Here is a 25,828-nt window from a genome sequence, read left to right as displayed (position 1 = left end):
CTGTAACACCACACCAGTCACTATGTCAAGCTCAGTGTAACACCAGACTAGCCCCAGTGTCAAGATCAGTATAGACACTGTCACACCAGACCAGCCACTGTGTGATGCTCCGTCCAGACACTGTAACACCAGACCAGCTCAGTACAGGCACTGTAACGCAAGACCAGTCACAGTGTGAAACTCAGAACAGACACAGTAACACCAGACCAGCTCAGTACAGACACTGTAACACCAGACCAGTCACTGTGTGAAGCTCAGTACAGACACTGCAACAACAGACCAGTCACTGTGTCAAGCTCAGTACAGACACTGTAACACCAGACCAGCTCAGTACAGACACAGTAACACCAGACCAGCTCAGTCCAGACACTGTAACACCAGACCAGCTCAGTACAGGCACTGTAATGCAAGACCAGTCACGGTATGAAACTCAGAACAGACACAGTAACACCAGACCAGCTCACTACAGACACTGTAACTCCAGACCAGCCGCGGTGTCAATCTCAGTACAGACATTGCAACACCAGACCAGTTCAATACAGACGCTGTAACACCAGACCAGCTCAGTACAGACACTGTAACACCACCCCAGTCACGGTGTCAAGCTCAGTACAGACACTGTCACACCAGACCAGCCACAGTGATGCTCCGTCCAGACACTGTAACACCAGACCAGCTCAGTACAGGCACTGTAACGCAAGACCAGTCACAGTGTGAAACTCAGAACAGACACAGTAACACCAGACCAGCTCAGTACAGACACTGTAACAACACCCCAGACACTCTGTCAAGCTCAGTACAGACATTGTAACACCAGACCAGCTCAGTACAGACACTGTAACACCACACCAGTCACTGTGTCAAGCACAGTACAGACACTGTAACACCAGACCAGACACGGTGTCAAGCTCAGTACAGTCAATATAATACCAAACCAGCTCAGTACATACACTGTAACACCAGACCAGCCACGGTGTGATGCTCAGTACAGACACTGTAACAACAGACCAGCTCAGTGCAGGGACTGTATCACCAGTGCAGCCCCGAGTGTCAAGCTCAGAACAGACACTGTAACACCAGACCAGCTCAGTACAGACATCGAAACACCACCCCAGTCACTGTGTCAAGCTGTGTATAGTCATTGTAACACCAGACCAGCTCAGTACAGACACTGTAACACCAGACCAGCCCTGAGTGTCAAGCTCAGTACAGACAATGTAATACTAGAACAGCTCAGTACAGACACTGTAACACCAGACCAGCCCCCAGTGTCAAGCTCAGTACAGACTCTGTAACACCAGACCAGCTCAGTACAGACACTGTAACAGCACCCCAGTCACTGTGTCAAGCTCAGTGCAGACACTGTAACACCCGACCAGCTCAGTACTGACACTGTAACAGCAGACCAGCCCAAACAGACACTGTATCACCAGACCAGCTCAGTACAGTCACTGTAACACCAGACCAGTCACTGTGTCAAGCTCAGTACAGACACTGCAACAACAGACCAGTCACTGTGTCAAGCTCAGTACAGACACTGTAACACCAGACCAGCTCAGTACAGTCACTGTAACACCAGACCAGTCACTGTGTGAAGCTCAGTACAGACACTGCAACAACAGACCAGCCACGGTGTCAAGCTCAGTACAGACACTGTAACACAAGACCAGCCACGATGTCAAGATCAGTGCAGACGCTGTAACACCAGACCAGCTCAGTACAGACAGTGTAACACCACCCCAGTCACTGTGTCAAGCTCAGTACAGACACTGTAACACCAGACCAGCTCAGTAGAGACATTGTAACACCTGACCAGCCACGGTGTCAAGCTCAGTACAGACACTGTCACACCAGACCAGCTCAGTACAGACACTGTAACACCAGACCAGCCACGGTGTCAAGCTCAGTACAGATACTGTAACACCAGACCAGCCACGGTGTCAAGCTCAGTACAGACACTGTAACACCAGACCAGTTCAATACAGACACTATAACACCACCCCAGTCACGGTGTAGAGTTCTGCGTGGACCGAATACAGGCAGTTGTCTGAGGCACAATATTCACATCCACTCACTTTGCTTTTGAAATGGTTACTTCATTTTAGTATCATCAAACATTTTCCTTGACAGAAATTTAACAGTGGGAAGAAACCTCACAAGCTGTCCTGCCCTTCCCACAGAGTTAATCAAATTCCATTGCGTAGTCCGGTCAGAACTGCTGCAGAGAGCGATTATCCAAGCCCTCTGTCCCGTCGACCATTTCTCCCAGTAAATGTACACACACGGGTGACCAGAGACAACAGACTGAATGAACCCAGAGACTGACCCGGTGACACGTGGTACTTTTCACTGTTCCCTGACAGACTGCCGTTTATTGTTGAGCATTAGACTTGGCTGTCAATGCAACAAGTTTACTTTGGAGTCTACATACTTGCAGCCATTAACAGAGTACTGGAGCTCTCCAACAGAGTAATAATTCAGCTCACTGGACAGCTTGTCCAGGTGGGCAGTGTCTGGGTAGTATCCTTCCGTCATCATCTTTTCTAAAAAACACTCCAAAATATGGTCCCTCTCCAGCAAGGAGAAGGGGACAATATCGGCTTGATTCCACAATGGGTGGATGTGAACCAGTGAGGACTGGACACTGAACAGGAGCTCCTCCGATCTGGCCAGCTGTCTCGCCACTCCGCTGGAAGCGTTGTGGAGAATGAACTTGGTTATCTCGCCCTGGCCGTAGTTGCTGATTAAGATGTACACCACATTGAGGAACTCGCTGGTCTGGTTGGACTGGAAGTAGCTGTGCAGGATGTCCAGGAGGGCCGGCTGCATGAACTCCACCTCGTCAAAGATGAGCACGGGGATCTTCTCCTCCTCTTCGGCCCGGTTCACCATCTCGGAGATGCCGAGCACCAGCTCCCGCTGGCAGCTGGTGACGTCGCCCTCAGACGGGCAGTGATGCAGCACGAAATACTGGTACACCAGGTCGTCGCTCAGCACTGCGCGGAAGTGCTTGGCCAGCAGTCTGCCCACCAGGCTCTTCCCCACACCGACGGGGCCATTGAGAGACAGGACCAGGGGCTTGTTGTGGATGTGAGTGGCCAGGTAGTCCTTCAGCAGATCCATCATACTGTCAATGGCAACTGTCTGGCCAAAGACCTCCCGCTTCAGCGTTTTCTCCAGCCCCATGAGGTCATACTTCAGCACGTTATCATCTAGATTCTCGATGGCGTTGTATACTTGGAAGAAGATGATGATGCTCAGCAGTAAGAGGCAGTTCTTGGCCTTGCTTTTCTTTTCTTCCGGCAGGTACTTCCTGCTGCCATTTGGGTAGAGCACTTTGCACTTCTTCTGCGAGCGGCGTCTCCGCGAGGACTTGACGGGGACCTTCTCGAAGGTGAAGTACTCGGCCGCCTTGGCCCTGCTCTTGCTGGGTAGCCTGCTCTCACCCGCCGCTCCCGGCCTCTCCCCGTCCCTGGCCTCCCGCTGCTCGACGCTGATCCGCCTCTTCTTCAGAACGAGGCACTTGTGGCGGATGCGGCAGACAGCCCTCAGCGGGGAGGTGACCGCCAATATCCTCTGCTTGTGCTCCGGCTCCATTGGGGGTCTCCTCACTTCAGCACCCCCCGGAATCGGTCACCAAGCTGCCTGAAACAAGCACAAGAAGAAGGGCTTAAACAACACTGCACGTCCATCCCACAACCCTTAAAGTACTTAAAGTATAACCAGGCGGCACCGAGGCAGGTGACCAGCAGCATGGCTAAAATGGTATGGAGGGGAAGGGCTGAGAAGCTGAGCGAAGGAAGGCAGGGTCGAGCGCAGAGGTACAGGCGGGGTGTCTATGGGCGCTAGTAATCCCACAGCTCTGGAGTCTGGCTGCAGCTACAACTCCTGCAGGATGAGGCAAGGAAAGGCCACTGGATCTGCCTGGCCAGCACTCACCCTCCAAAACGCGGGCTCGGGCCCGAACACTGTCCCAGCAAAGGGTCCCAGGCGCTTCTTTAAGCACAGCCAGCCACCGCTGAGAAGCCGTACTCTGTCCACACAATATCAGGAAGTCCTGTTGCAGAGAGCTGCTTCTGCTCTTCAGAGCTCTGGCTCCTCCCCTTCCCCAACCAGCACGCACTCAGTGCACAGCAGCGGCAACGGGCTGGCCTGCTGAAACTGCAGAGGCTGCAGTTCTCTCCCCCCCGGGTGTCCAGGGGTAGGAGAGACCCAGTGCAGAAGTCACTCCAGAATGTGAGGGAGCCAATTCATTACCTGACAGCTTCTTATTTAGTACTCTGCCATGTTCCCTTAGAAAATAGGTTCTATTTCACAAAGGGCTTTTATATTTCACAACTTCTGGATAAAGTGCTTTTAAAATAAATGAAGAACTTTCGACTTTTTTAAAATAAATAAACTTTGTTAAAATAAATGAAGAAGTTCTAACAATAGTCATCTGATAAAACCATTGGGAGGCACTTCACCAGCATGAGATAATTTGCTGCGGACTTTTGCTTTAATTCATGGGCTCAGAAAAAGTTCAGCTTTTAAGTATCTATCTTCCCCACCTCTTTAAAAGTTATTGTTTAGTCTCTTCCCAATGTCAGTGCATTCTGGATCACTATATTGTTCTGGGGTAACTCTCATCTGCCACACAAGCACGAAATCCTGCTGGAATTTGGAAATAATAACAACATATTTTGGGTGGATTAGCCAGTCTTTGTGGAAAGTGGAACTATGAATGCTTTCCAGCTCCAAGATGCGCAGAGTCCCGACTTGGAAATACTTCCCTACTCCTCCCGCATTGCCATTTGTCCAGCCCAGAACTCCCGGCCCACTGACACCGCAGCAGTGCTAATGGACTTCAGCAGGTTCAAGGAAGTAGCTCAGCGAACACAGTTAGGGATGGGAAATGAATGCTGAACATGCCAGTGACAGCAGAACCTGTTAATGAATTAACAGATCGATAACCTTTCACCAGAAGGAACTGGATCTACTGAATACCCCTCTCTCTGTTTTGGAGCTTCAGTCAGTTACGTTAAGCCTGCGCCCTTCGTTACTAACATATCTGTCTGTCTCAGTGTCCTCCCTCCAATATCAGAACCCCAGAATCTTGAGCTCTTCTTAAAAAATCTCTCCCTCAGCTCATGCATTACAGTTCCACTCTCTCTCATTGCTCCATACAACCAAGCCGCACAGAGATGGGCTGAACCTTCCACTGGGTTAAGCAACCAATCATCTTAAACTGATCTTTTTTCATTCCCGTCAACCCCACCCAGATTCTACCACCGTCCTGCACACCAGGGACAACTTAAAGTGGCCAATTTACCAACCAACTGCATGCATTTTGAGATCTGGGAGAAAACCAGAGCACCTGGGGTTCCACACACAATCATAGGGGGAGCTCGCAGACTCCACTCTGACAGCACCCAAGTCAGGACTGAACCGGGATCCCAGGACCTGTGAGGCAAACAGCTCTGCTAACTGAATCACTGTATCGCCATTACTGACACCTTGCTGTATGGTTCTGGTTCCGATATAACATAGAATAATGAAAGCAGTAAAGGTAACAAGTAAATGCTTTATTTGATAACACTTAAGGAGGAAGGTTGTCACTGCCAGCAGAACCGATAAGGTGAGCTGTTATGGGAAAGTGAAGAGTGAGAGGTGAGGGGATTTTGAAAAGGTATGGCAGAGTTTCCATTTGTGAGGGAATCAAAAAGTAAAGGTTAAAGTTTTGAATTTGAAAGAAACTTTATGCAGAGCATGGTTAGAATATGGAAGAAGTTGTCACAAAGAGTGTTTTATGTTTGGGGAACTAAAATAAAATCAGGAAGGGAAGAATACAAGTACCAACGTGAATTAAATTGGTTGGTTAGTCACAGTACGAAAGTGAAGGGGGCCAGTTTGAGGGATTTGACACTGCTGTGGAGCAGAGTTGCACAGTGGTCATCTAACTCGAGGTTCTCCCTCTGTGGCCACTGACCTTGTTACTGAGGAAGGTCACAGGACATAATGGTGTTCAACTCATTCACCTCTCTCTGCTCGTGCCAAGGGGTCGCAGCTTGAACGTTGTCTGTCTGGGGCCGTGCCAACCCACTGGTGATTCAGTGGGAGCACCGTCTTGCTCCAGCTCCAGGTCCTGTTCTGTCTAGTCTGCGTGGACAATAACTCCACCTTCTTTAGTGTAATGGCCCATGCTAGATGCAGTGGCAAGACATGGTGACGTTTCGCAGGCAGCAAACAAAGCCACTAACTATTTTACTGAATATATATTTTACAGCACTCTGCAGCCTGCAATTTCCCTTTGGAAGGCGTGCTTTTGAGCCGACTGTACGACCTGCCATTTTGACGGTATCCTGAAGGATTCGTTGGACTGGACACTCAAGAATGCAAGCACGGTGGCGACGGGCGGTGCTGGAGGGGACTTGGGGCTGGATTGGGCCCAGAAGCACAAAACAAACCCATGTTGAATTGATTTTAGCGCCAAGCCAGATTAAGAAGATAACGGCATGGAGGCCAGGGGCGAGGGACACTATGGTGTTCAGCTGAGTACTCAGTGAGGCCTTGCTTGCCTCAGCACTGAACTGGCTCTGTGGCTGCGGCCTCACTTTCGGGGTTCTGGGGTTCACATTCTGTGCATTCCTTGTTCACTTTTTTTATTGCTTGCACGATTTATCCTGTCTTCACGCTTGAGCATGTGGGTTTTTTCATGGAGTCTATAGTGTTCCTTGTTTTGTGGCTGCCTGCAAGAAGACGGATCTGAAGGTTGTGTATGGGATACATACTTGGACCTTGAACCTGAACACACACACACACAGGTGCCTTGTCCGTAAGCCTCAGCTGGAGTGGGGAGATTCAGAGCTCCCATGGTCTGACGCTGTCTGTACAGTGGATGTGACCAAAGCCAGGCCAATACCAAGTGAACTGAGACTTTACTGCAGTAACATCAGCTCAGGCAACCCCACCTCCCTCCCCTTCCAAACAGGGAACTGCAGCTACAGCAGGAAGCCATCAGTATGCAGCTCACACACGTATGCCCTTCACTCTCAGGAGTCGGCTTCTTTCCCCATAAAGTCCCTTAACTTTCCCTCACTGCTCTCCTCCCGCTGCTGGAACTAACCCCCAGGACTTCCTCTCTAATCATCCTTTCTCTGCTGGGGCAGAGAGACAGCTCAGCCCTTCTGTCTTTTCATTAATAGATCACAGCTTCCTAACGACACAGTAAGAATCTCTTTCTCTCTCCTCACTTGGAACTTTTGTTAAGGTCTCCCTTATGTGCTTTAACCCTGAAGGAAGCCCTGCTGCCTACTGCGTCGCCTCCAACACTGTGAAACAATATAAGCAAGAGGCCCCCGCTTGCCTGCTTTCCAGCTGTGGAACATCTGCTGCCAGCACACCCAAAGACTAATTTGCTTCCAATCGGGAGATACCGAGTGTGGCACAATGAAAGGATTCTCGTATACTGGCTGTGACTCTACGGGTCAGAACAGATACCTGCTTATGTGCCTGACTAACAGCACTCCCCGTAAATACACACATCCCTCTCCATCCCTTACACCTACCTTACAGGCACAGTCAAGCACCTATACTTTGACAAGTTGGTTTGCGGCTCACACCCCGTCCCCGTGCACCGGTCCGGCCGTAGCTCCTGCAGCCTCCGTTAACACGAGAGCCTGAGCTTAACACAGCCACTGCGTGTAGAAAAAAGATGCAGAGTCACAGAAGCTTAGAAGTAAAACCACTTCCTCTCCCCAGTGTCCTTTCTCACTGCACGATGACTGCTCAGCATCAAACATATGTGTTGACTGAGTGACTACTACCATATCACAGTCACTCCCTCGGGCGCTGAATTGGGTTAATCACTAACAAGATAGCCGCCTACAATTCAATAACTTGCTGGGTCCAGTTTAGTTAGGAGTAAGCATACATTGATGGGCAGCGCCCAGCTAATCACCGGCGGGTGTTCACTGAGACTCCAACTTATTCACAGAAGCACACCTGAAGGAGGCCGTTCAGCCCATTCAGTCTCTGCTAGCCCTCAGGGCACTCGAGTCAGTCCCACTCCTCACTTGTTTCCCCATTTCACCTCCCTCCCTGCCCTCGCTTATATCAGTTCGCCAAAAGGAAGCGCACGTCTTTGGGACGGCGGGAGGAAACCAGATCATCTGGAGGAAATCCACATGGCCACAGGGAGGACGTGCAAACTCCACACCGACAGCCCTGGGGTCGGGACCCACACTGCGTTGCAGAGCGGAGAAAGAGGACGTATGGCCAGGTGGATCATCCTGTCCCCCTATGGATTGCACTCCACATAAGCCAGCTTTTCAGTCTGTTTCTCTTCCCACTACCAGTCCACACCCTCTACTACTGCATACTCATTTCACTCCTCATGATGATTGTCCCATGAGATCAAAGTTCTAATCACTGACTGAATAAGAAACTTCCCTATTTTATTTCTGGTTGATCTTGTGTTTAGCTTAGAGACCTCAGTTTAGTCCATAGGTATTTATAGATATTGAAGAGATCTCTGTTTTATCAAACAGCCCCTCTTGCCTTGTCTGTTCTGTCGATCTGTTTGTTATCATTGGCCGTTCATGTCAATTACACACCCCATCTGCTCGAGCCTATTTAGGTTCTTACCATTCCAAGAAATAGGCGGTGTTGTCACTTCCTATAAAGTAGACAAATTCATGCTATTTTGGCAGCTACCCACCCATTCTGAGAGGTTATCATTACAGTCTTTCACATAGCAATGCCACAATGCCGGTTGCCACGTTTTATAAATCATGAAAATATATTTCCGACTTCCAAGTCCCCTAGAATATGATTAATGAACAATAGTAATTCCAAAAGTAAATAAAACCTGGCAGTTGTTGGAAATGGTAATAGAAACTAGTCAAAATATTCGGAGGGTGGGGTCAGGGTTGCTGTGGGGATAAATTGACTGTGTCCTTAGATCCTGCACAATTCAGTGATCGTGGGTACTTGCAGATATTTTTAACATCTTACTATTTAATTCTGATGTTCCACCTGCTCTAAATAGACCACAATCATCCCGGGACCCAAGAAAAACTGGGTAATGTGTCTTCCACCTGGTGGTTCTGACACCCACCATTGTGAAGTGCTTTGGGAGGCTGAATGTGGCAGGTTTGACTGGTGGGACTACAGCTAGAGGTCATGGGTTAAGGGTGAAATGTGAAAGGTTTAAAGGGAACATGAGGGGAAACTTCTTCACTCAGAGGGTCGTGAGAGTGTGGAATGAGCTGCCAGCACAAGTGGTGCATATGAGCTCGATTTCAATGTTTAAGAGAAGTTTCAATAGGTACCTGGATTGTAGGGGTATGAAGAGCTATAACCCCAGTGCAGGTCAATGGGAGTAGGCAGTTTAAATGGTTTCAGCATGGACTCGAAGGGCCGAAGGGCCTCTTTCTGTGCTGTACTTTTCTATGACTACCTTCAGCCTTGACCCACTAAAATGTGAATGCCACTGAAACAGGTTTATGGTGGATGCTATTTCCCTGGCTCGACACTCACCTCTGGAGCATCTGAAATGTAAAGCTACCCATATCAGACTTCTTATTTATTGACTTCAATGCAATAATTCCAGGCAAACTCCGAGACCTGAAACTCAACACATCCCTCCGCAACTAGATCCTTGACTTCCTGACCATCAGACTGCTATCAGTAAGGACAGATAGCAACACCTCTGCCCTGATTATTCCTAACAGTGGAGCTCCCCAAGGTTGAGTCCTCAGTCCCCTACTCTACTCCTGTAGAATCATAACCGTCTGGCCAGACTCTGCTCTAACCCCATTTACTGTGGTAGTGTCATCTGCAAATAATTGCACATCAGAGTTCAGGAAGGAAATAGAAAGCTTCGGGATGTCGTGGGAACAATCTCCTCCCCCCCCCCCCCAATGTCAGCAAAACAAATGAGCAGTTCATTGGCTTCAGGAAGTGGGGTGGGTGGTGCACCTTCTCCTTTCTGCATCAGTGGTGTTGAGGTTGATAGGGTCGAGAGCTTTAAGTTCCTATGAGCAAACATTACCAATAGTCAGTGCTGTTCCAACCACAGTAGACCATAAGGCAGGCAGGGTGCCGGGACTGAGGGCAAGGGCCTACTCTCTGTGGCGCTGAGACTGTGAGACCGATCCCACTGCTACGTACTTCATGTCTGTGATCTTTAGGGCGGTTTGCCCCACTATATGCTGAACTTGAGACTGAGGCTTTGGGCCTCCTCTGGCTGCTCCAGGGATTCAGGTCTATGCACTCCATTTGGTTCAGAATGCTGCTATTTGCTTCTATTGTTTGCATGATTTGTGTGTTTTTTTCTTTTTCATTACACATTAGGTGCAAGACTTCCATTTTATTAATTGGTTCTTTTGTGTTTCTAGTTTTGTGGCTGCCTGTAAGTAGACAAATCTCAAGATTGTATAATTTATGCATACTTTGATAATAAATGTACTTTGAATATTTGATATAGGAGCAGAATTAGGCCATTTGGCTCATTGAATCTGCTCTGCCAGTTCATTGTGCCTGATCCATTTTCCTTCTCAGCCCCAATTGATGCCATACCAAAGAAAGCTCATTAATAAAGTCCTTTCACCTTATTGTTTACCTGCACAATGAGCTTGCCCCTTATTGTCCACCTGCACAAGCCCTTTCACCTTATAGTCTACCTGCACTACAAGCCCTTTCACCTTATTGTCCACCTGCTCTACAAGACCTTCACCTTATTGTCCACCTGCACTACAAGCCCTTTCACCTTATTGTCCACCTGCACTACAAGCCCTTTCACCTTATTGTCCACCTGCACTACAAGCCCTTCACCTTATTGTCCACCTGCACTACAAGCCCTTTCACCTTATTGTCCACCTGCACTACAAGACCTTCACCTTATTGTCCACCTGCACTACAAGACCTTTCACCTTATTGTCCACCTGCACTACAAGAACTTTCACTTCATTGTCCACCTGCACTACAAGACCTTCACCTTATTGTCCACCTGCACTACAAGAACTTTCACTTCATTGTCCACCTGCACTACAAGACCTTCACCTTATTGCTCACCTGCACTACAAGACCTTCACCTTATTGTCCACCTGCACTACAAGACCTTCACCTTATTGTCCACCTGCACTACAAGCCCTTTCACCTTATTGTCCACCTGCACTACCCCTTTCACCTTATTGTCCACCTGCACTACAAGCCCTTTCACCTTATTGTCCACCTGCACTACAAGACCTTCACCTTATTGTCCACCTGCACTACAAGCCCTTTCACCTTATTGTCCACCTGCACTACAAGACCTTCACCTTATTGTCCACCTGCACTACAAGACCTTTCACCTTATTGTCCACCTGCACTACAAGACCTTCACCTTATTGTCCACCTGCACCACAAGACCTTCACCTTATTGTCCACCTGCACTACAAGACCTTCACCTTATTGTCCACCTGCACTACAAAGCCTTCACCTTATTGTCCACCTGCTCTACAAGCCCTTTCACCTTATTGTCCACCTGCACTGCAAGCCCTTTCACCTTATTGTCCACCTGCACTACAAGCCCTTTCACCTTATTGTCCACCTGCACTGCAAGCCCTTTCACCTTATTGTCCACCTGCACTACAAGCCCTTTCACCTTGTTGTCCACCTGCACTGCAAGCCCTTTCACCTTATTGTCCACCTGCACTACAAGCCCTTTCACCTTATTGTCCACCTGCACTGCAAGCCCTTTCACCTTATTGTCCACCTGCTCTACAAGCCCTTTCACCTTATTGTCCACCTGCACTGCAAGCCCTTTCACCTTATTGTCCACTTGCACTACAAGCCCTTTCACCTTATTGTCCACCTGCACTGCAAGCCCTTTCACCTTATTGTCCACCTGCACTGCAAGCCCTTTCACCTTATTGTCCACCTGCACTACAAGCCCTTTCACCTTATTGTCCACCTGCACTACAAGACCTTCACTTCATTGTCCACCTGCACTACAAGACCTTCACCTTATTGTCCACCTGCACTACAAGCCCTTTCACCTTATTGTCCACCTGCACTGCAAGCCCTTTCACCTTATTGTCCACCTGCACTACAAGACCTTCACCTTATTGTCCACCTGCACTATGAGCCCTTTCACCTTATTGTCCACCTGCACTACAAGAACTTTCACCCTATTGTCCACCTGCACTGCAAAGCCCTTTCACCTTATTGTCCACCTGCACTATGAGCCCTTTCACCTTATTGTCCACCTGCACTACAAGAACTTTCACCCTATTGTCCACCTGCACTGCAAAGCCCTTTCACCTTATTGTCCACCTGCACTATGAGCCCTTTCACCTTATTGTCCACCTGCACTACAAGAACTTTCACCTTATTTTCCACCTGCACTACAAGCCCTTTCACCTTATTGTCCACCTGCACTACAAGACCTTCACCTTATTGTCCACCTGCACTACAAAGCCTTCACCTTATTGTCCACCTGCTCTACAAGCCCTTTCACCTTATTGTCCACCTGCACTGCAAGCCCTTTCACCTTATTGTCCACCTGCACTACAAGCCCTTTCACCTTATTGTCCACCTGCACTGCAAGCCCTTTCACCTTATTGTCCACCTGCACTACAAGCCCTTTCACCTTATTGTCCACCTGCACTGCAAGCCCTTTCACCTTATTGTCCACCTGCACTGCAAGCCCTTTCACCTTATTTTCCACCTGCACTACAAGCCCTTTCACCTTATTGTCCACCTGCACTACAAGACCTTCACCTTATTGTCCACCTGCACTATGAGCCCTTTCACCTTATTGTCCACCTGCACTACAAGAACTTTCACCTTATTGTCCACCTGCACTACAAGCCCTTTCACCTTATTGTCCACCTGCACTGCAAGCCCTTTCACCTTATTGTACACCTGCACTGCAAGCCCTTTCACCACATTGTCCACCTGCACTACAAGAACTTTCACTTCATTGTCCACCTGCACTACAAGACCTTCACCTTATTGTCCAACTGCACTACAAGCCCTTTCACCTTATTGTCCACCTGCTCTACAAGACCTTCACCTTATTGTCCACTTGCTCTACAAGACCTTCACCTTATTGTCCACCTGCACTACAAGAACTTTCACTTCATTGTCCACCTGCACTACAAGACCTTCACCTTATTGTCCACCTGCACTACAAGACCTTCACCTTATTGTCCACCTGCACTACAAGCCCTTTCACCTTATTGTCCACCTGCACTACAAGACCTTCACCTTATTGTCCACCTGCACTACAAGCCCTTTCACCTTATTGTCCACCTGCACTACAAGACCTTCACCTTATTGTCCACCTGCACTACAAGCCCTTTCACCTTATTGTCCACCTGCACTACAAGACCTTCACCTTATTGTCCACCTGCACTACAAAGCCTTCACCTTATTGTCCACCTGCTCTACAAGCCCTTTCACCTTATTGTCCACCTGCACTGCAAGCCCTTTCACCTTATTGTCCACCTGCACTACAAGCCCTTTCACCTTATTGTCCACCTGCACTGCAAGCCCTTTCACCTTATTGTCCACCTGCACTACAAGCCCTTTCACCTTATTGTCCACCTGCACTGCAAGCCCTTTCACCTTATTGTCCACCTGCACTGCAAGCCCTTTCACCTTATTGTCCACCTGCACTACAAGCCCTTTCACCTTATTGTCCACCTGCACTGCAAGCCCTTTCACCTTATTGTCCACCTGCACTGCAAGCCCTTTCACCTTATTGTCCACCTGCACTACAAGACCTTCACCTTATTGTCCACCTGCACTATGAGCCCTTTCACCTTATTGTCCACCTGCACTACAAGAACTTTCACCCTATTGTCCACCTGCACTGCAAAGCCCTTTCACCTTATTGTCCACCTGCACTATGAGCCCTTTCACCTTATTGTCCACCTGCACTACAAGAACTTTCACCCTATTGTCCACCTGCACTGCAAAGCCCTTTCACCTTATTGTCCACCTGCACTATGAGCCCTTTCACCTTATTGTCCACCTGCACTACAAGAACTTTCACCTTATTTTCCACCTGCACTACAAGCCCTTTCACCTTATTGTCCACCTGCACTACAAGACCTTCACCTTATTGTCCACCTGCACTATGAGCCCTTTCACCTTATTGTCCACCTGCACTACAAGAACTTTCACCTTATTGTCCACCTGCACTACAAGCCCTTTCACCTTATTGTCCACCTGCACTGCAAGCCCTTTCACCTTATTGTACACCTGCACTGCAAGCCCATTCACCACATTGTCCACCTGCACTACAAGAACTTTCACTTCATTGTCCACCTGCACTACAAGACCTTCACCTTATTGTCCAACTGCACTACAAGCCCTTTCACCTTATTGTCCACCTGCTCTACAAGACCTTCACCTTATTGTCCACCTGCACTACAATACCTTCACCTTATTGTCCACCTGCACTACAAGAACTTTCACTTCATTGTCCACCTGCACTACAAGACCTTCACCTTATTGTCCACCTGCACTACAAGACCTTCACCTTATTGTCCACCTGCACTACAAGCCCTTTCACCTTATTGTCCACCTGCACTACAAGACCTTCACCTTATTGTCCACCTGCACTACAAGCCCTTTCACCTTATTGTCCACCTGCACTACAAGACCTTCACCTTATTGTCCACCTGCACTACAAGACCTTCACCTTATTGTCCACCTGCACTACGACCTTCACCTTATTGTCCACCTGCACTACAAAGCCTTCACCTTATTGTCCACCTGCTCTACAAGCCCTTTCACCTTATTGTCCACCTGCACTACAAGCCCTTTCACCTTATTGTCCACCTGCACTGCAAGCCCTTTCACCTTATTGTCCACCTGCACTACAAGCCCTTTCACCTTATTGTCCACCTGCACTACAAGACCTTCACCTTATTGTCCACCTGCACTACAAGCCCTTTCACCTTATTGTCCACCTGCACTACAAGAACTTTCACTTCATTGTCCACCTGCACTACAAGACCTTCACCTTATTGTCCACCTGCACTACAAGAACTTTCACTTCATTGTCCACCTGCACTACAAGACCTTCACCTTATTGTCCACCTGCACTACAAGCCCTTTCACCTTATTGTCCACCTGCACTGCAAGCCCTTTCACCTTATTGTCCACCTGCACTACAAGACCTTCACCTTATTGTCCACCTGCACTATGAGCCCTCTCACCTTATTGTCCACCTGCACTATGAGCCCTTTCACCTTATTGTCCACCTGCACTACAAGAACTTTCATCCTATTGTCCACCTGCACTGCAAAGCCCTTTCACCTTATTGTCCACCTGCACTATGAGCCCTTCACCTTATTGTCCACCTGCACTACAAGCCCTTTCACCTTATTGTCCACCTGCACTACAAGACCTTCACCTTATTGTCCACCTGCACTACAAAGCCTTCACCTTATTGTCCACCTGCTCTACAAGCCCTTTCACCTTATTGTCCACCTGCACTGCAAGCCCTTTCACCTTATTGTCCACCTGCATTACAAGCCCTTTCACCTTATTGTCCACCTGCACTGCAAGCCCTTTCACCTTATTGTCCACCTGCACTACAAGCCCTTTCACCTTATTGTCCACCTGCACTGCAAGCCCTTTCACCTTATTGTCCACCTGCACTGCAAGCCCTTTCACCTTATTGTCCACCTGCACTACAAGCCCTTTCACCTTATTGTCCACCTGCACTGCAAGCCCTTTCACCTTATTGTCCACCTGCACTGCAAGCCCTTTCACCTTATTGTCCACCTGCACTACAAGACCTTCACCTTATTGTCCACCTGCACTATGAGCCCTTTCACCTTATTGTCCACCTGCACTACAAGAACTTTCACCCTATTGTCCACCTGCACTGCAAAGCCCTTTCACCTTATTGTCCACCTGCACTATGAGCCCTTTCACCTTATTGTCCACCTGCACTACAAGAACTTTCACCCTATTGTCCACCTGCACTGCAAAGCCCTTTCACCTTATTGTCCACCTGCACTATGAGCCCTTTCACCTTATTGTCCACCTGCACTACAAGAACTTTCACCTTATTTTCCACCTGCACTACAAGCCCTTTCACCTTATTGTCCACCTGCACTACAAGACCTTCACCTTATTGTCCACCTGCACTACAAAGCCTTCACCTTATTGTCCACCTGCTCTACAAGCCCTTTCACCTTATTGTCCACCTGCACTGCAAGCCCTTTCACCTTATTGTCCACCTGCACTACAAGCCCTTTCACCTTATTGTCCACCTGCACTGCAAGCCCTTTCACCTTATTGTCCACCTGCACTACAAGCCCTTTCACCTTATTGTCCACCTGCACTGCAAGCCCTTTCACCTTATTGTCCACCTGCACTGCAAGCCCTTTCACCTTATTGTCCACCTGCACTACAAGCCCTTTCACCTTATTGTCCACCTGCACTGCAAGCCCTTTCACCTTATTGTCCACCTGCACTGCAAGCCCTTTCACCTTATTGTCCACCTGCACTACAAGACCTTCACCTTATTGTCCACCTGCACTATGAGCCCTTTCACCTTATTGTCCACCTGCACTACAAGAACTTTCACCCTATTGTCCACCTGCACTGCAAAGCCCTTTCACCTTATTGTCCACCTGCACTATGAGCCCTTTCACCTTATTGTCCACCTGCACTACAAGAACTTTCACCCTATTGTCCACCTGCACTGCAAAGCCCTTTCACCTTATTGTCCACCTGCACTATGAGCCCTTTCACCTTATTGTCCACCTGCACTATGAGCCCTTTCACCTTATTGTCCACCTGCACTACAAGAACTTTCACCTTATTTTCCACCTGCACTACAAGCCCTTTCACCTTATTGTCCACCTGCACTACAAGACCTTCACCTTATTGTCCACCTGCACTATGAGCCCTTTCACCTTATTGTCCACCTGCACTACAAGAACTTTCACCTTATTGTCCACCTGCACTACAAGCCCTTTCACCTTATTGTCCACCTGCACTGCAAGCCCTTTCACCTTATTGTACACCTGCACTGCAAGCCCTTTCACCACATTGTCCACCTGCACTACAAGAACTTTCACTTCATTGTCCACCTGCACTACAAGACCTTCACCTTATTGTCCAACTGCACTACAAGCCCTTTCACCTTATTGTCCACTTGCTCTACAAGACCTTCACCTTATTGTCCACCTGCACTACAAGACCTTCACCTTATTGTCCACCTGCACTACAAGAACTTTCACTTCATTGTCCACCTGCACTACAAGACCTTCACCTTATTGTCCACCTGCACTACAAGACCTTCACCTTATTGTCCACCTGCACTACAAGCCCTTTCGCCTTATTGTCCACCTGCACTACAAGACCTTCACCTTATTGTCCACCTGCACTACAAGCCCTTTCACCTTATTGTCCACCTGCACTACAAGACCTTCACCTTATTGTCCACCTGCACTACAAGACCTTCACCTTATTGTCCACCTGCACTACAAGACCTTCACCTTATTGTCCACCTGCACTACAAAGCCTTCACCTTATTGTCCACCTGCTCTACAAGCCCTTTCACCTTATTGTCCACCTGCACTACAAGCCCTTTCACCTTATTGTCCACCTGCACTGCAAGCCCTTTCACCTTATTGTCCACCTGCACTACAAGCCCTTTCACCTTATTGTCCACCTGCACTACAAGACCTTCACCTTATTGTCCACCTGCACTACAAGCCCTTTCACCTTATTGTCCACCTGCACTACAAGAACTTTCACTTCATTGTCCACCTGCACTACAAGACCTTCACCTTATTGTCCACCTGCACTACAAGAACTTTCACTTCATTGTCCACCTGCACTACAAGACCTTCACCTTATTGTCCACCTGCACTACAAGCCCTTTCACCTTATTGTCCACCTGCACTGCAAGCCCTTTCACCTTATTGTCCACCTGCACTACAAGACCTTCACCTTATTGTCCACCTGCACTATGAGCCCTTTCACCTTATTGTCCACCTGCACTATGAGCCCTTTCACCTTATTGTCCACCTGCACTACAAGAACTTTCATCCTATTGTCCACCTGCACTGCAAAGCCCTTTCACCTTATTGTCCACCTGCACTATGAGCCCTTTCACCTTATTGTCCACCTGCACTACAAGCCCTTTCACCTTATTGTCCACCTGCACTGCAAGCCCTTTCACCTTATTGTCCACCTGCACTACAAGACCTTCACCTTATTGTCCACCTGCACTATGAGCCCTTTCACCTTATTGTCCACCTGCACTGCAAAGCCCTTTCACCTTATTGTCCACCTGCACTACAAGAACTTTCACCCTATTGTCCACCTGCACTGCAAAGCCCTTTCACCTTATTGTCCACCTGCACTATGAGCCCTTTCACCTTATTGTCCACCTGCACTACAAGACCTTCACCTTATTGTCCACTTGCACTACAAGCCCTTTCACCTTATTGTCCACCAGCATTACAAGAACTTTCACCTTATTGTCCACCTGCACTGCAAGCCCTTTCACCACATTGTCCACCTGCACTACTCTTTCTCTGTAACTGTGGCTCTTTACTCCGTTTTTCGTTGCACTACCTCAATGCACTGTTGTAACGGATTCATAACGCAAGTTGTTCCTTGTAGCTCAGTACATGTGACAATAATAAACCAATTTACAAGTTTACCACTTTGCCAAGTTATTGATGTTCCAACTGGTTGATGGATTAATTAAGACAGTTAAGCAGAGGTAACACAAAAATAACGCAACACACACAAAATGCTGGTGGAATGTAGCAGGCCAGGAAGCATCTATAGGGAGAAGCAATGTCGACGTTTCGGGCCAAGACCCTTCGTCAGGACAAAAATAAAGACATGAAATGAGGGCAATTAGAGGGGGAAAACACAATCAAATGAAAAGTTATAGAATGCAGATTTGTATGCCTCAAGAAAAAGAATCTCTGGGTTGTATGCGGTGACCTGTATGTACTCTGATAATGAATTTTAATTTGAACTTTGAGATGAACCTAAGGCATATCAGGCTAGGTTAGTGGAAAAAGAAACATAGATCCCATATTATCAATGGATTCCCGACCACAGAACTAGTCATTTATGGTTTAAACCAAGAGAATTTTTTTAAAGTTGCAGAATTCAGCATTGGGTTCAGACGACGGTAATGTGCCCAGAAGGAAGATGTGGTTACTTTTTCCTTGTTCCAACAGTGCGAGAACCACAAGTGGATAGGTCACAGGGGGAATAGCTTGGAGAATTGAAGTGGAAGGCCACAGGGGTTCTGAGAATTGGCTTTCTGAACTGAATGCTGTCGCTTTGCTAAATTTTTACGTAATCTGCATTTGCTTTCTCCAGAGCAGACGACAGCACATTGTGAACACCAAGTGCATGCCACTAGATTGGTAGAAATGTAAGTGAATGGGAGCTCAATCTGGAATGATAGTTAGGGTCATTGAGTAGAAAGATGACTCATTGAATATGAAATCTCCTGTGGTGCAAGTTCTAGACTAGGGAAATCTCTGTTCTTGTTCTCTTTGTGAGAAGGGATCAGATACAGTAAAGGGCTGGATGCACGATGGTGGAGAGGAAACCATTTCCAAAGGAGGAGGGTATTTCAGATGTATCTACATCAACATTAGAGCCAACGTGCTGGTGCTATCACAACCACGGACTCTGCTGTGGGTTCTACAGACAGATTCAGCCATTGTGCTCATGAATGTGCACATTTCAGCTAATTATTGTTTCATTATGGCCTTATTGAATCCCCTTCTTTTCACTGGAGTCTTGTGGAGACTTGAGCAAAGCACAGCAATGTTACATTGCCTCCTTACATTTGGCCTGGCCTGAGAATGTGAACTATTGAGTGGACTGACACTGGACACTATATTTTATATCTAGATATTCCTTTTAGCCGCGGTGTTGGCATCTCGTTTACCATTTGAGAGTTTTAGTTAATGGCCCTGTTTGGCCTAGCATTTATTGTTTTCCTTTCCAGTAAAATTCTATTCACATTAAAGTCTGTGAACTATCGACCTCAGTGTTCCTTTCTCCGAACTTGGGCCATTTCTGAAGACCTTGACGAGGGCACAGGAAATGCAGAATGGAATAGATTCCTCACAGGAGGCCATGTGAGAGGGCAAAAAGTCAAGGTATCTGTGTGCTTCTAATGGGTGTTTGTCACTAGCCTTCTCTCGGAGGTGGAGGCACAGAGATCCAGAAAGGAAAGTGAAGAATCAGCTGAACTGTTTCCTTGGCAACTCCCCAGTTTGTTCTTCCCTGTACACTAACCACAACCCTTTATGCAGCATTTCCCCATGCAACCACAGGCAATGCGACACCTGCCCTTTTAGCTCTTCACTTCTCTGCATTCATGGCCCCAAGCTCTCTTTCTATTTGAAGCTCAATTCACATGTACTACTTCCAGTCTAGTGTACTGAGTTCAGTGTTTATTACGCTGCTATGCATGACGTGTGCGTGCAGTCTGAAGAGGAGATTCTGAGCTTCCACTTTCTACTTCACTTTTTCATCTCACTCTTACCAAGACCCCGTGACCTTCTGCTACGTGAGACTCAACACAAGCTTATGGAGCACCATCTTGTCCTTCTGGGCACGCTGCAGCCTCAATATCAAATTCAACACCTTCCCTGCGTGCATCGCAGCCGATCACTCCCGCTGCGGACACCCACCTGCAATTCTAGCCCAGTTTTTCCTCCACCATTCTCTGAGGTGCCCTGACTTGGTTAATTAAAGCACGAACGCTGAGTGGATAGAGGCATTTCCTACTGCTTTGTGTTTCACAACTTTTCTTTGTGTCTTCTGTGTTTAATGTCACTCATTAGCCCACCAACCAAGGAAAGGTGGGAGTTTCCATAACACTTCTTCAAAACACTTTCTTAGAACTAAAGAGACCTTGCACCCTAACCTTACAGTATATTCCACACCACACCCTAGTCCTCCTTTCCACTTTTTATTGAAAAAAAATGTCACTAACTTCCATTCGGTACAGTAGATTAACAGTATACTATGCAAACTATTCTCTTAAATGCTAAGGTGTAACTAATTTCTAATGTACGTTATTCCATTTACAAATGAGAAGAATTGGAGGAGACTCAGGAGGTTGGAGATGCTGGGATTTAGAGCAACAAACAATCTGCAAGGGAAACTTGGGATTTGTGGTGGGGAAGGCATCGTTGACTCTTTGGGACGAAACTTCACAGTCTCGATGATCGAGTCAAAACATCAACAATTTCTTTCCCTTCCCACAGATGCTGCCCGACCGGCTGAATTCCTCCAGCAGACTATTGTTGCAGCTGAGTCTACGAATGTGAATCCAGGCTGTATGTTAAATTCTGTACTGCAATGCAATACTTCAATTAGCTTACCTCTGTTCTGCAGCATATAAACCACACAAGCTTCTCTCCCACCACCAACAACTTACATTGTGGCTCAAGGCTCTCCAACACTTCCAGCTCCAGAGCCTACCCTCATTAGATTTATCATTAACGGAATCAGAATCAGGTTTAACATCATAGTGAAATTTGTTAAGTTAGCAACAGCAGCAGTACAATGTAATACATTGTAATATAGAAAAAAATCAATTACAGTAAGTGTTTTTATAGTAAGTAAAATCCAGTACAGTAAGTACTTACTGTAAGTAATGCATATTAAATAGTTAAATCAAAAATAGTGCAAAAACAGAAATGATAAAAAAGTGAGTTCGTGTTCATGGGTTCAATGTCCATTTAGGAATCAATGGCAGAGGGAAGAAGCTGATCCTGCATTTCTGAGTGTGAGCCTTCAGGCTTTTGTACCTCCTACCTGATGGTAACAATGAGAAGAGGGCATCTCTTGGGTGAAGGGGGTCCTTAATAAAAGATGCTGCCTTTCCGAGGCATCAGTCCTTGGGTACTACAGAAGCTAGTACCAATAATGGAGCTGACTCATTTGACAACTTTCTGTAGTTTCTTTCAATCCTGTGTAGCAGCCCCCGCACCCCTCTCCACCCCCACTCACCCTTACCAGATGGTGATACTGTGAGGCAGCCAGTTGGAATGCTCTCCACAGTACATCTGTCGCAGTTTCAAGTATTTTAGGTGTCAAACCAAATCTCCTCAAACTCCCAATAAAATATAGCCAGCCATATTAGAAAAATAGTAACATAGAAAACCTACAGCACAATACAGGCCCTTCGTCCCACAAAGTTGTACCGAACATGCCCCTACCTTAGAAATTACCCACTCACTGATACCTCCTATTGAACATATAAAATATCTTCATCTATGGTTCAGACTCTAGCCTGTACCCCACTCCATTGTGTCTGTGGATAAACTCACTAATTTTAGCCAGGAGCTCTGTAATATATAAACTATTCATATCTCGTATATACCCATAAATGGACAACCTGCGAGAAGTAATTCATAGATATTTGAAATGCAGTGCATGTCGCTTGAACACTAAATGAGATTACAAGTTAGAACTTATTTCCAGAACTCTGGAATTCAGAAGCAATTCATATACAAAGCCAAATTAAATCATACCTTCTAATTGATCACTGTGGACAACTTATTTCTACAGAAGATGATGAACGACACAGCCCAGTCTTGATCTTCCCAATTAACCCCTGAACTTCTCAATCGGATTTCAGCACCCAGTACTACTTGGGGCATTGAATGAGCCAGTAGAAAACCTGGATTCAATACTTAACTGTAACTCATTCCAATCTATTTTCCTATGCACAAACCTTTAAGATGCATTTAAGCTGTGCCATTGGGTATCTGTATAGTGCAGAGGCTCAGAAGGATCTGTAAGTACAAGTGCACCAAATTCCAAAACTTGTCTTGCAGCGAAACGAGGCAAACTGGGTGGTAAGGATTATTCTTTAACAATGGTCTCCAGACAACAAGAATTGAATAGCATTCTAAACCTTGATTGACCACTGGTTAAACCACATATGGATGCTCTATTCTGGCAGATCTATTACAGAAAAAAAATGAGGCTTGTAAAGGTGGGCACTAAATGTCAAAATGACATCCCTCGGTGAAGATGAGAGCTGGAGTTTGCTTCCAGTTATTACTTTTCAACCATTAGGCTCCAGAACCACCAGAGTTCACTTCATTCACCTCAACACTGAACTGACTCCATAACCTACTGGCTCACTTTCAGGAACTCTACAAATTGTGTTCTCAGCACTATTTATTTATATATCTATTTATTAATACTATTTTTATTGTTTTTTTTGCATTTGTATTGTTTGTCTTTTGCATTTTGATTGTCAGTCTTTGTGTGTAGTTTTTCAATGATTCTGTTGTATTTGTTCTACTGTGAATGCCTGCAAGAAAATGAATCTCAGGGTAGAATATGGTGACACACTGTATAGTACTTTGATCACAAATTTACTTTGAACTTTCAATTTCATTGACAAAGTCTGTGAAGTAGTCCAATGGGGAACTTTAAAATGGCGGAAGGTTTTGATAGGGAAAGGGAGAGTGCTACCACTCGCATACAAAAGCAAAACTACAAGTGGTTAACTTCACCAGGAATTCAGAAGTCAAACAATGCAGCAGAAGAAAGAATGAATATGGAGCTCAGCACCGAGAGGATATTGAGATGAATCATAAAACTGCATGGAAGGGGAAGCAAATGATAGAGAGTGTCAAGGAAATGAGTGAGTGTTAAGGAGATTGGAACAGTGATAGGGCTATGGGCCTGTAATGGTGCTAGAGTCCTGGGCATTAATTGCCACAGCATTTGAATGCAGACTGATTTGATGGAGACTAGTGGCAATGGGTGTGATGTCAATATAATTATGGATGGAACTGCTGAATATTTCTAAGCTACTGCAACACATCTCCTGAAGGACCCTTAATGTGCTCTTTGTGGTTAGTTCCATGATCTTGATGAGATGAAGATAAAGGAATATTGATGGACATGGATGGTGTTTTACTGGGAGAGAAGTGAAAGCAGTGGTGTTGATATGTGCTGATCCTGTTTCCTCTGGCCTTGGATTCGGGAGGTGTTGCTGAAGACATTGAGGTGACCTGCTCGACCACCCACTGGCAGTGATAATCTTGTGGAGAGTATATCGGTTGGTACACTCTGTCAACTTGTGCCCATATCCATCTCTCCCTGGAAGCTGATCAGATTGATGGAATCAATTGCTGACCTCCCTACCATTCACTTCTAGGCAAAGAGGATCCCTCACCACATAACGGAGCACATTATGAACCTCCCAACCCTTGAGCGGGCTGCTTGCCTGCTCTTGTAGTGAAACAGGTTTTGCTGAAAACTCTCTACGCACCCAACTGTTGGATAGTGTGGTTCCTGAATCAGTGGGAGTGCCTTTTGAACCCGGACAAAGAGAATTCTGCGAAAGAGTTGCTTTCAGTATTATAAATGTGACATATTCCGAGGACAAAACATTAAAAATGGGTTGGGCGATTGACGTTTGAAGAACTATTGCAATAAATATTGTAAACTCTTGAGTAGTCATACAACTGTCTGAAACTTGACAACTTTACAAAATCCGTGTTCACGGGGGTGTGTAGGTGTAGGAGTTTGGGTGGAGAGAGGAATTATTGTACTAGACCTGGTCTAAATGCCACATATCTATTGAGCAATCCATCGTGGAGCTGGCCCTTATCCTCTCAAACCACACCGCTCCATCAACCCCACAACCCCTATTAACCTTAACCTAATCACAGGACAAATTACAATGACTAATTAACCTACCCTGTACGACTTTGGACCGTGGAAGGAAGCTGGAGCACTTGGGGAAAAGCCATGCATTCCGTGGGGAGGATAAGCAGAGGCTCCTTACAGATTGGTGCCGGAATTGCTCCAGACTCCGGAATACCCCAACGTGTAATATCGCCGTGCTAAATGCTTCACTACCATGGTGCCTCAAGCCCATCTTGGGAGCTAATGTTTCCTCTTGGATAAATATAATTTATTGGAATAACATATTAACGAATGAACTATCTTAAACAATAATATTATAAATGTAATCATGAAATTCAACAGGAATTTCTCTGTGGGTTTAAAATTCTTCATTGGGCAAGCTCTCCCCGCCACCCCCAGTCTTGTTCTTTGATGACCTCAGGGTGGTGTATGGAGAAAGATTCAGTAGAAATATGCAGTGGTGTGTTTAGCAGAGCTGCTCCCCCATAGCTCCAATGACCCGAGACCAGTCCCGACTTCGGCTGTTATTCACGGAGTTTTGCACATCCTCCCCATGACCTCGTGGGTGCTCCGGTTTCCTCCCACATTGAAAGATGTGCAGGTTGATAGGCTAATTTGTCACGGTAGTTTGCCCCCCCCCCCCCGATGCGCAGGTGAGGGGTAGAAACTGTGGGAGTGGGAGATAATCAGGGAGACTTAAGAGTGGGATTGGTGCAAATGGGAGGTTGATGGTCAGCACAGACTCAGGGGGCCAAAGGGCCTGTATCTCACTATGACCATATATATTATTAGGATACCATTTTCAAGTAGATCATCATCAACTGAGCACAATACCTTGGGTGAGATACCCCTGCCAGTATTACCCACCACTCTGCAATCGGCACACTCTGTTTTGCTGCAAATTTGAACACCACTCGCTGCTGTCACAAGTTGCACTGTCCCATCTTGCTTGAATGCTCCACACTGGAAACAATTTACAAAGCTTGTAAATTATTCCCCAATGCCTGGCGGGGTTCTCTACCAGGCACTTCAAAAATGTCCATGGCATAGGCTCCTGAGAGGATCAGAAATGACCCAAAGTAATTGTTTATACAGTGCTCCTCATCTGTTTCGGGACACGCTGCCAGTTCTCAAGCACTTCTACCTTAAGCTCATGGTG

At 46.8% G+C, this 25,828-nt stretch overlaps 1 protein-coding gene across 11 annotated transcripts in view; it reads right to left on the bottom strand.

Moving 5' to 3' along the window:
- Positions 1–2,082: 2,082 nt before the first annotated feature.
- Positions 2,083–25,828, bottom strand: part of LOC132407612 (torsin-4A-B-like) — a 132,987-nt gene continuing 109,241 nt past the window's right edge. For 3 of the 11 annotated variants that reach the window (XM_059994380.1, XM_059994376.1, XM_059994378.1), the window contains 2 exons: positions 7,548–7,676; positions 2,083–3,645 (listed from right to left, as the gene is read on the bottom strand). In XM_059994380.1, the coding sequence (XP_059850363.1) occupies positions 2,398–3,597 (1,200 nt within the window). In that variant the 5' untranslated portion in view covers positions 3,598–3,645; positions 7,548–7,676 and the 3' untranslated portion in view covers positions 2,083–2,397. The other 8 variants (XM_059994381.1, XM_059994382.1, XM_059994384.1 and 5 more) reach the window with 8 other exon arrangements.

This window comes from Hypanus sabinus, chromosome 18 (genome assembly GCF_030144855.1).
Source record: "Hypanus sabinus isolate sHypSab1 chromosome 18, sHypSab1.hap1, whole genome shotgun sequence".
NCBI classification, from domain to species: Eukaryota; Metazoa; Chordata; class Chondrichthyes; order Myliobatiformes; family Dasyatidae; genus Hypanus; species Hypanus sabinus.
Note: the sequence above shows the minus strand (reverse complement) of the source record. Positions and strands in the feature narration are given on the sequence as shown.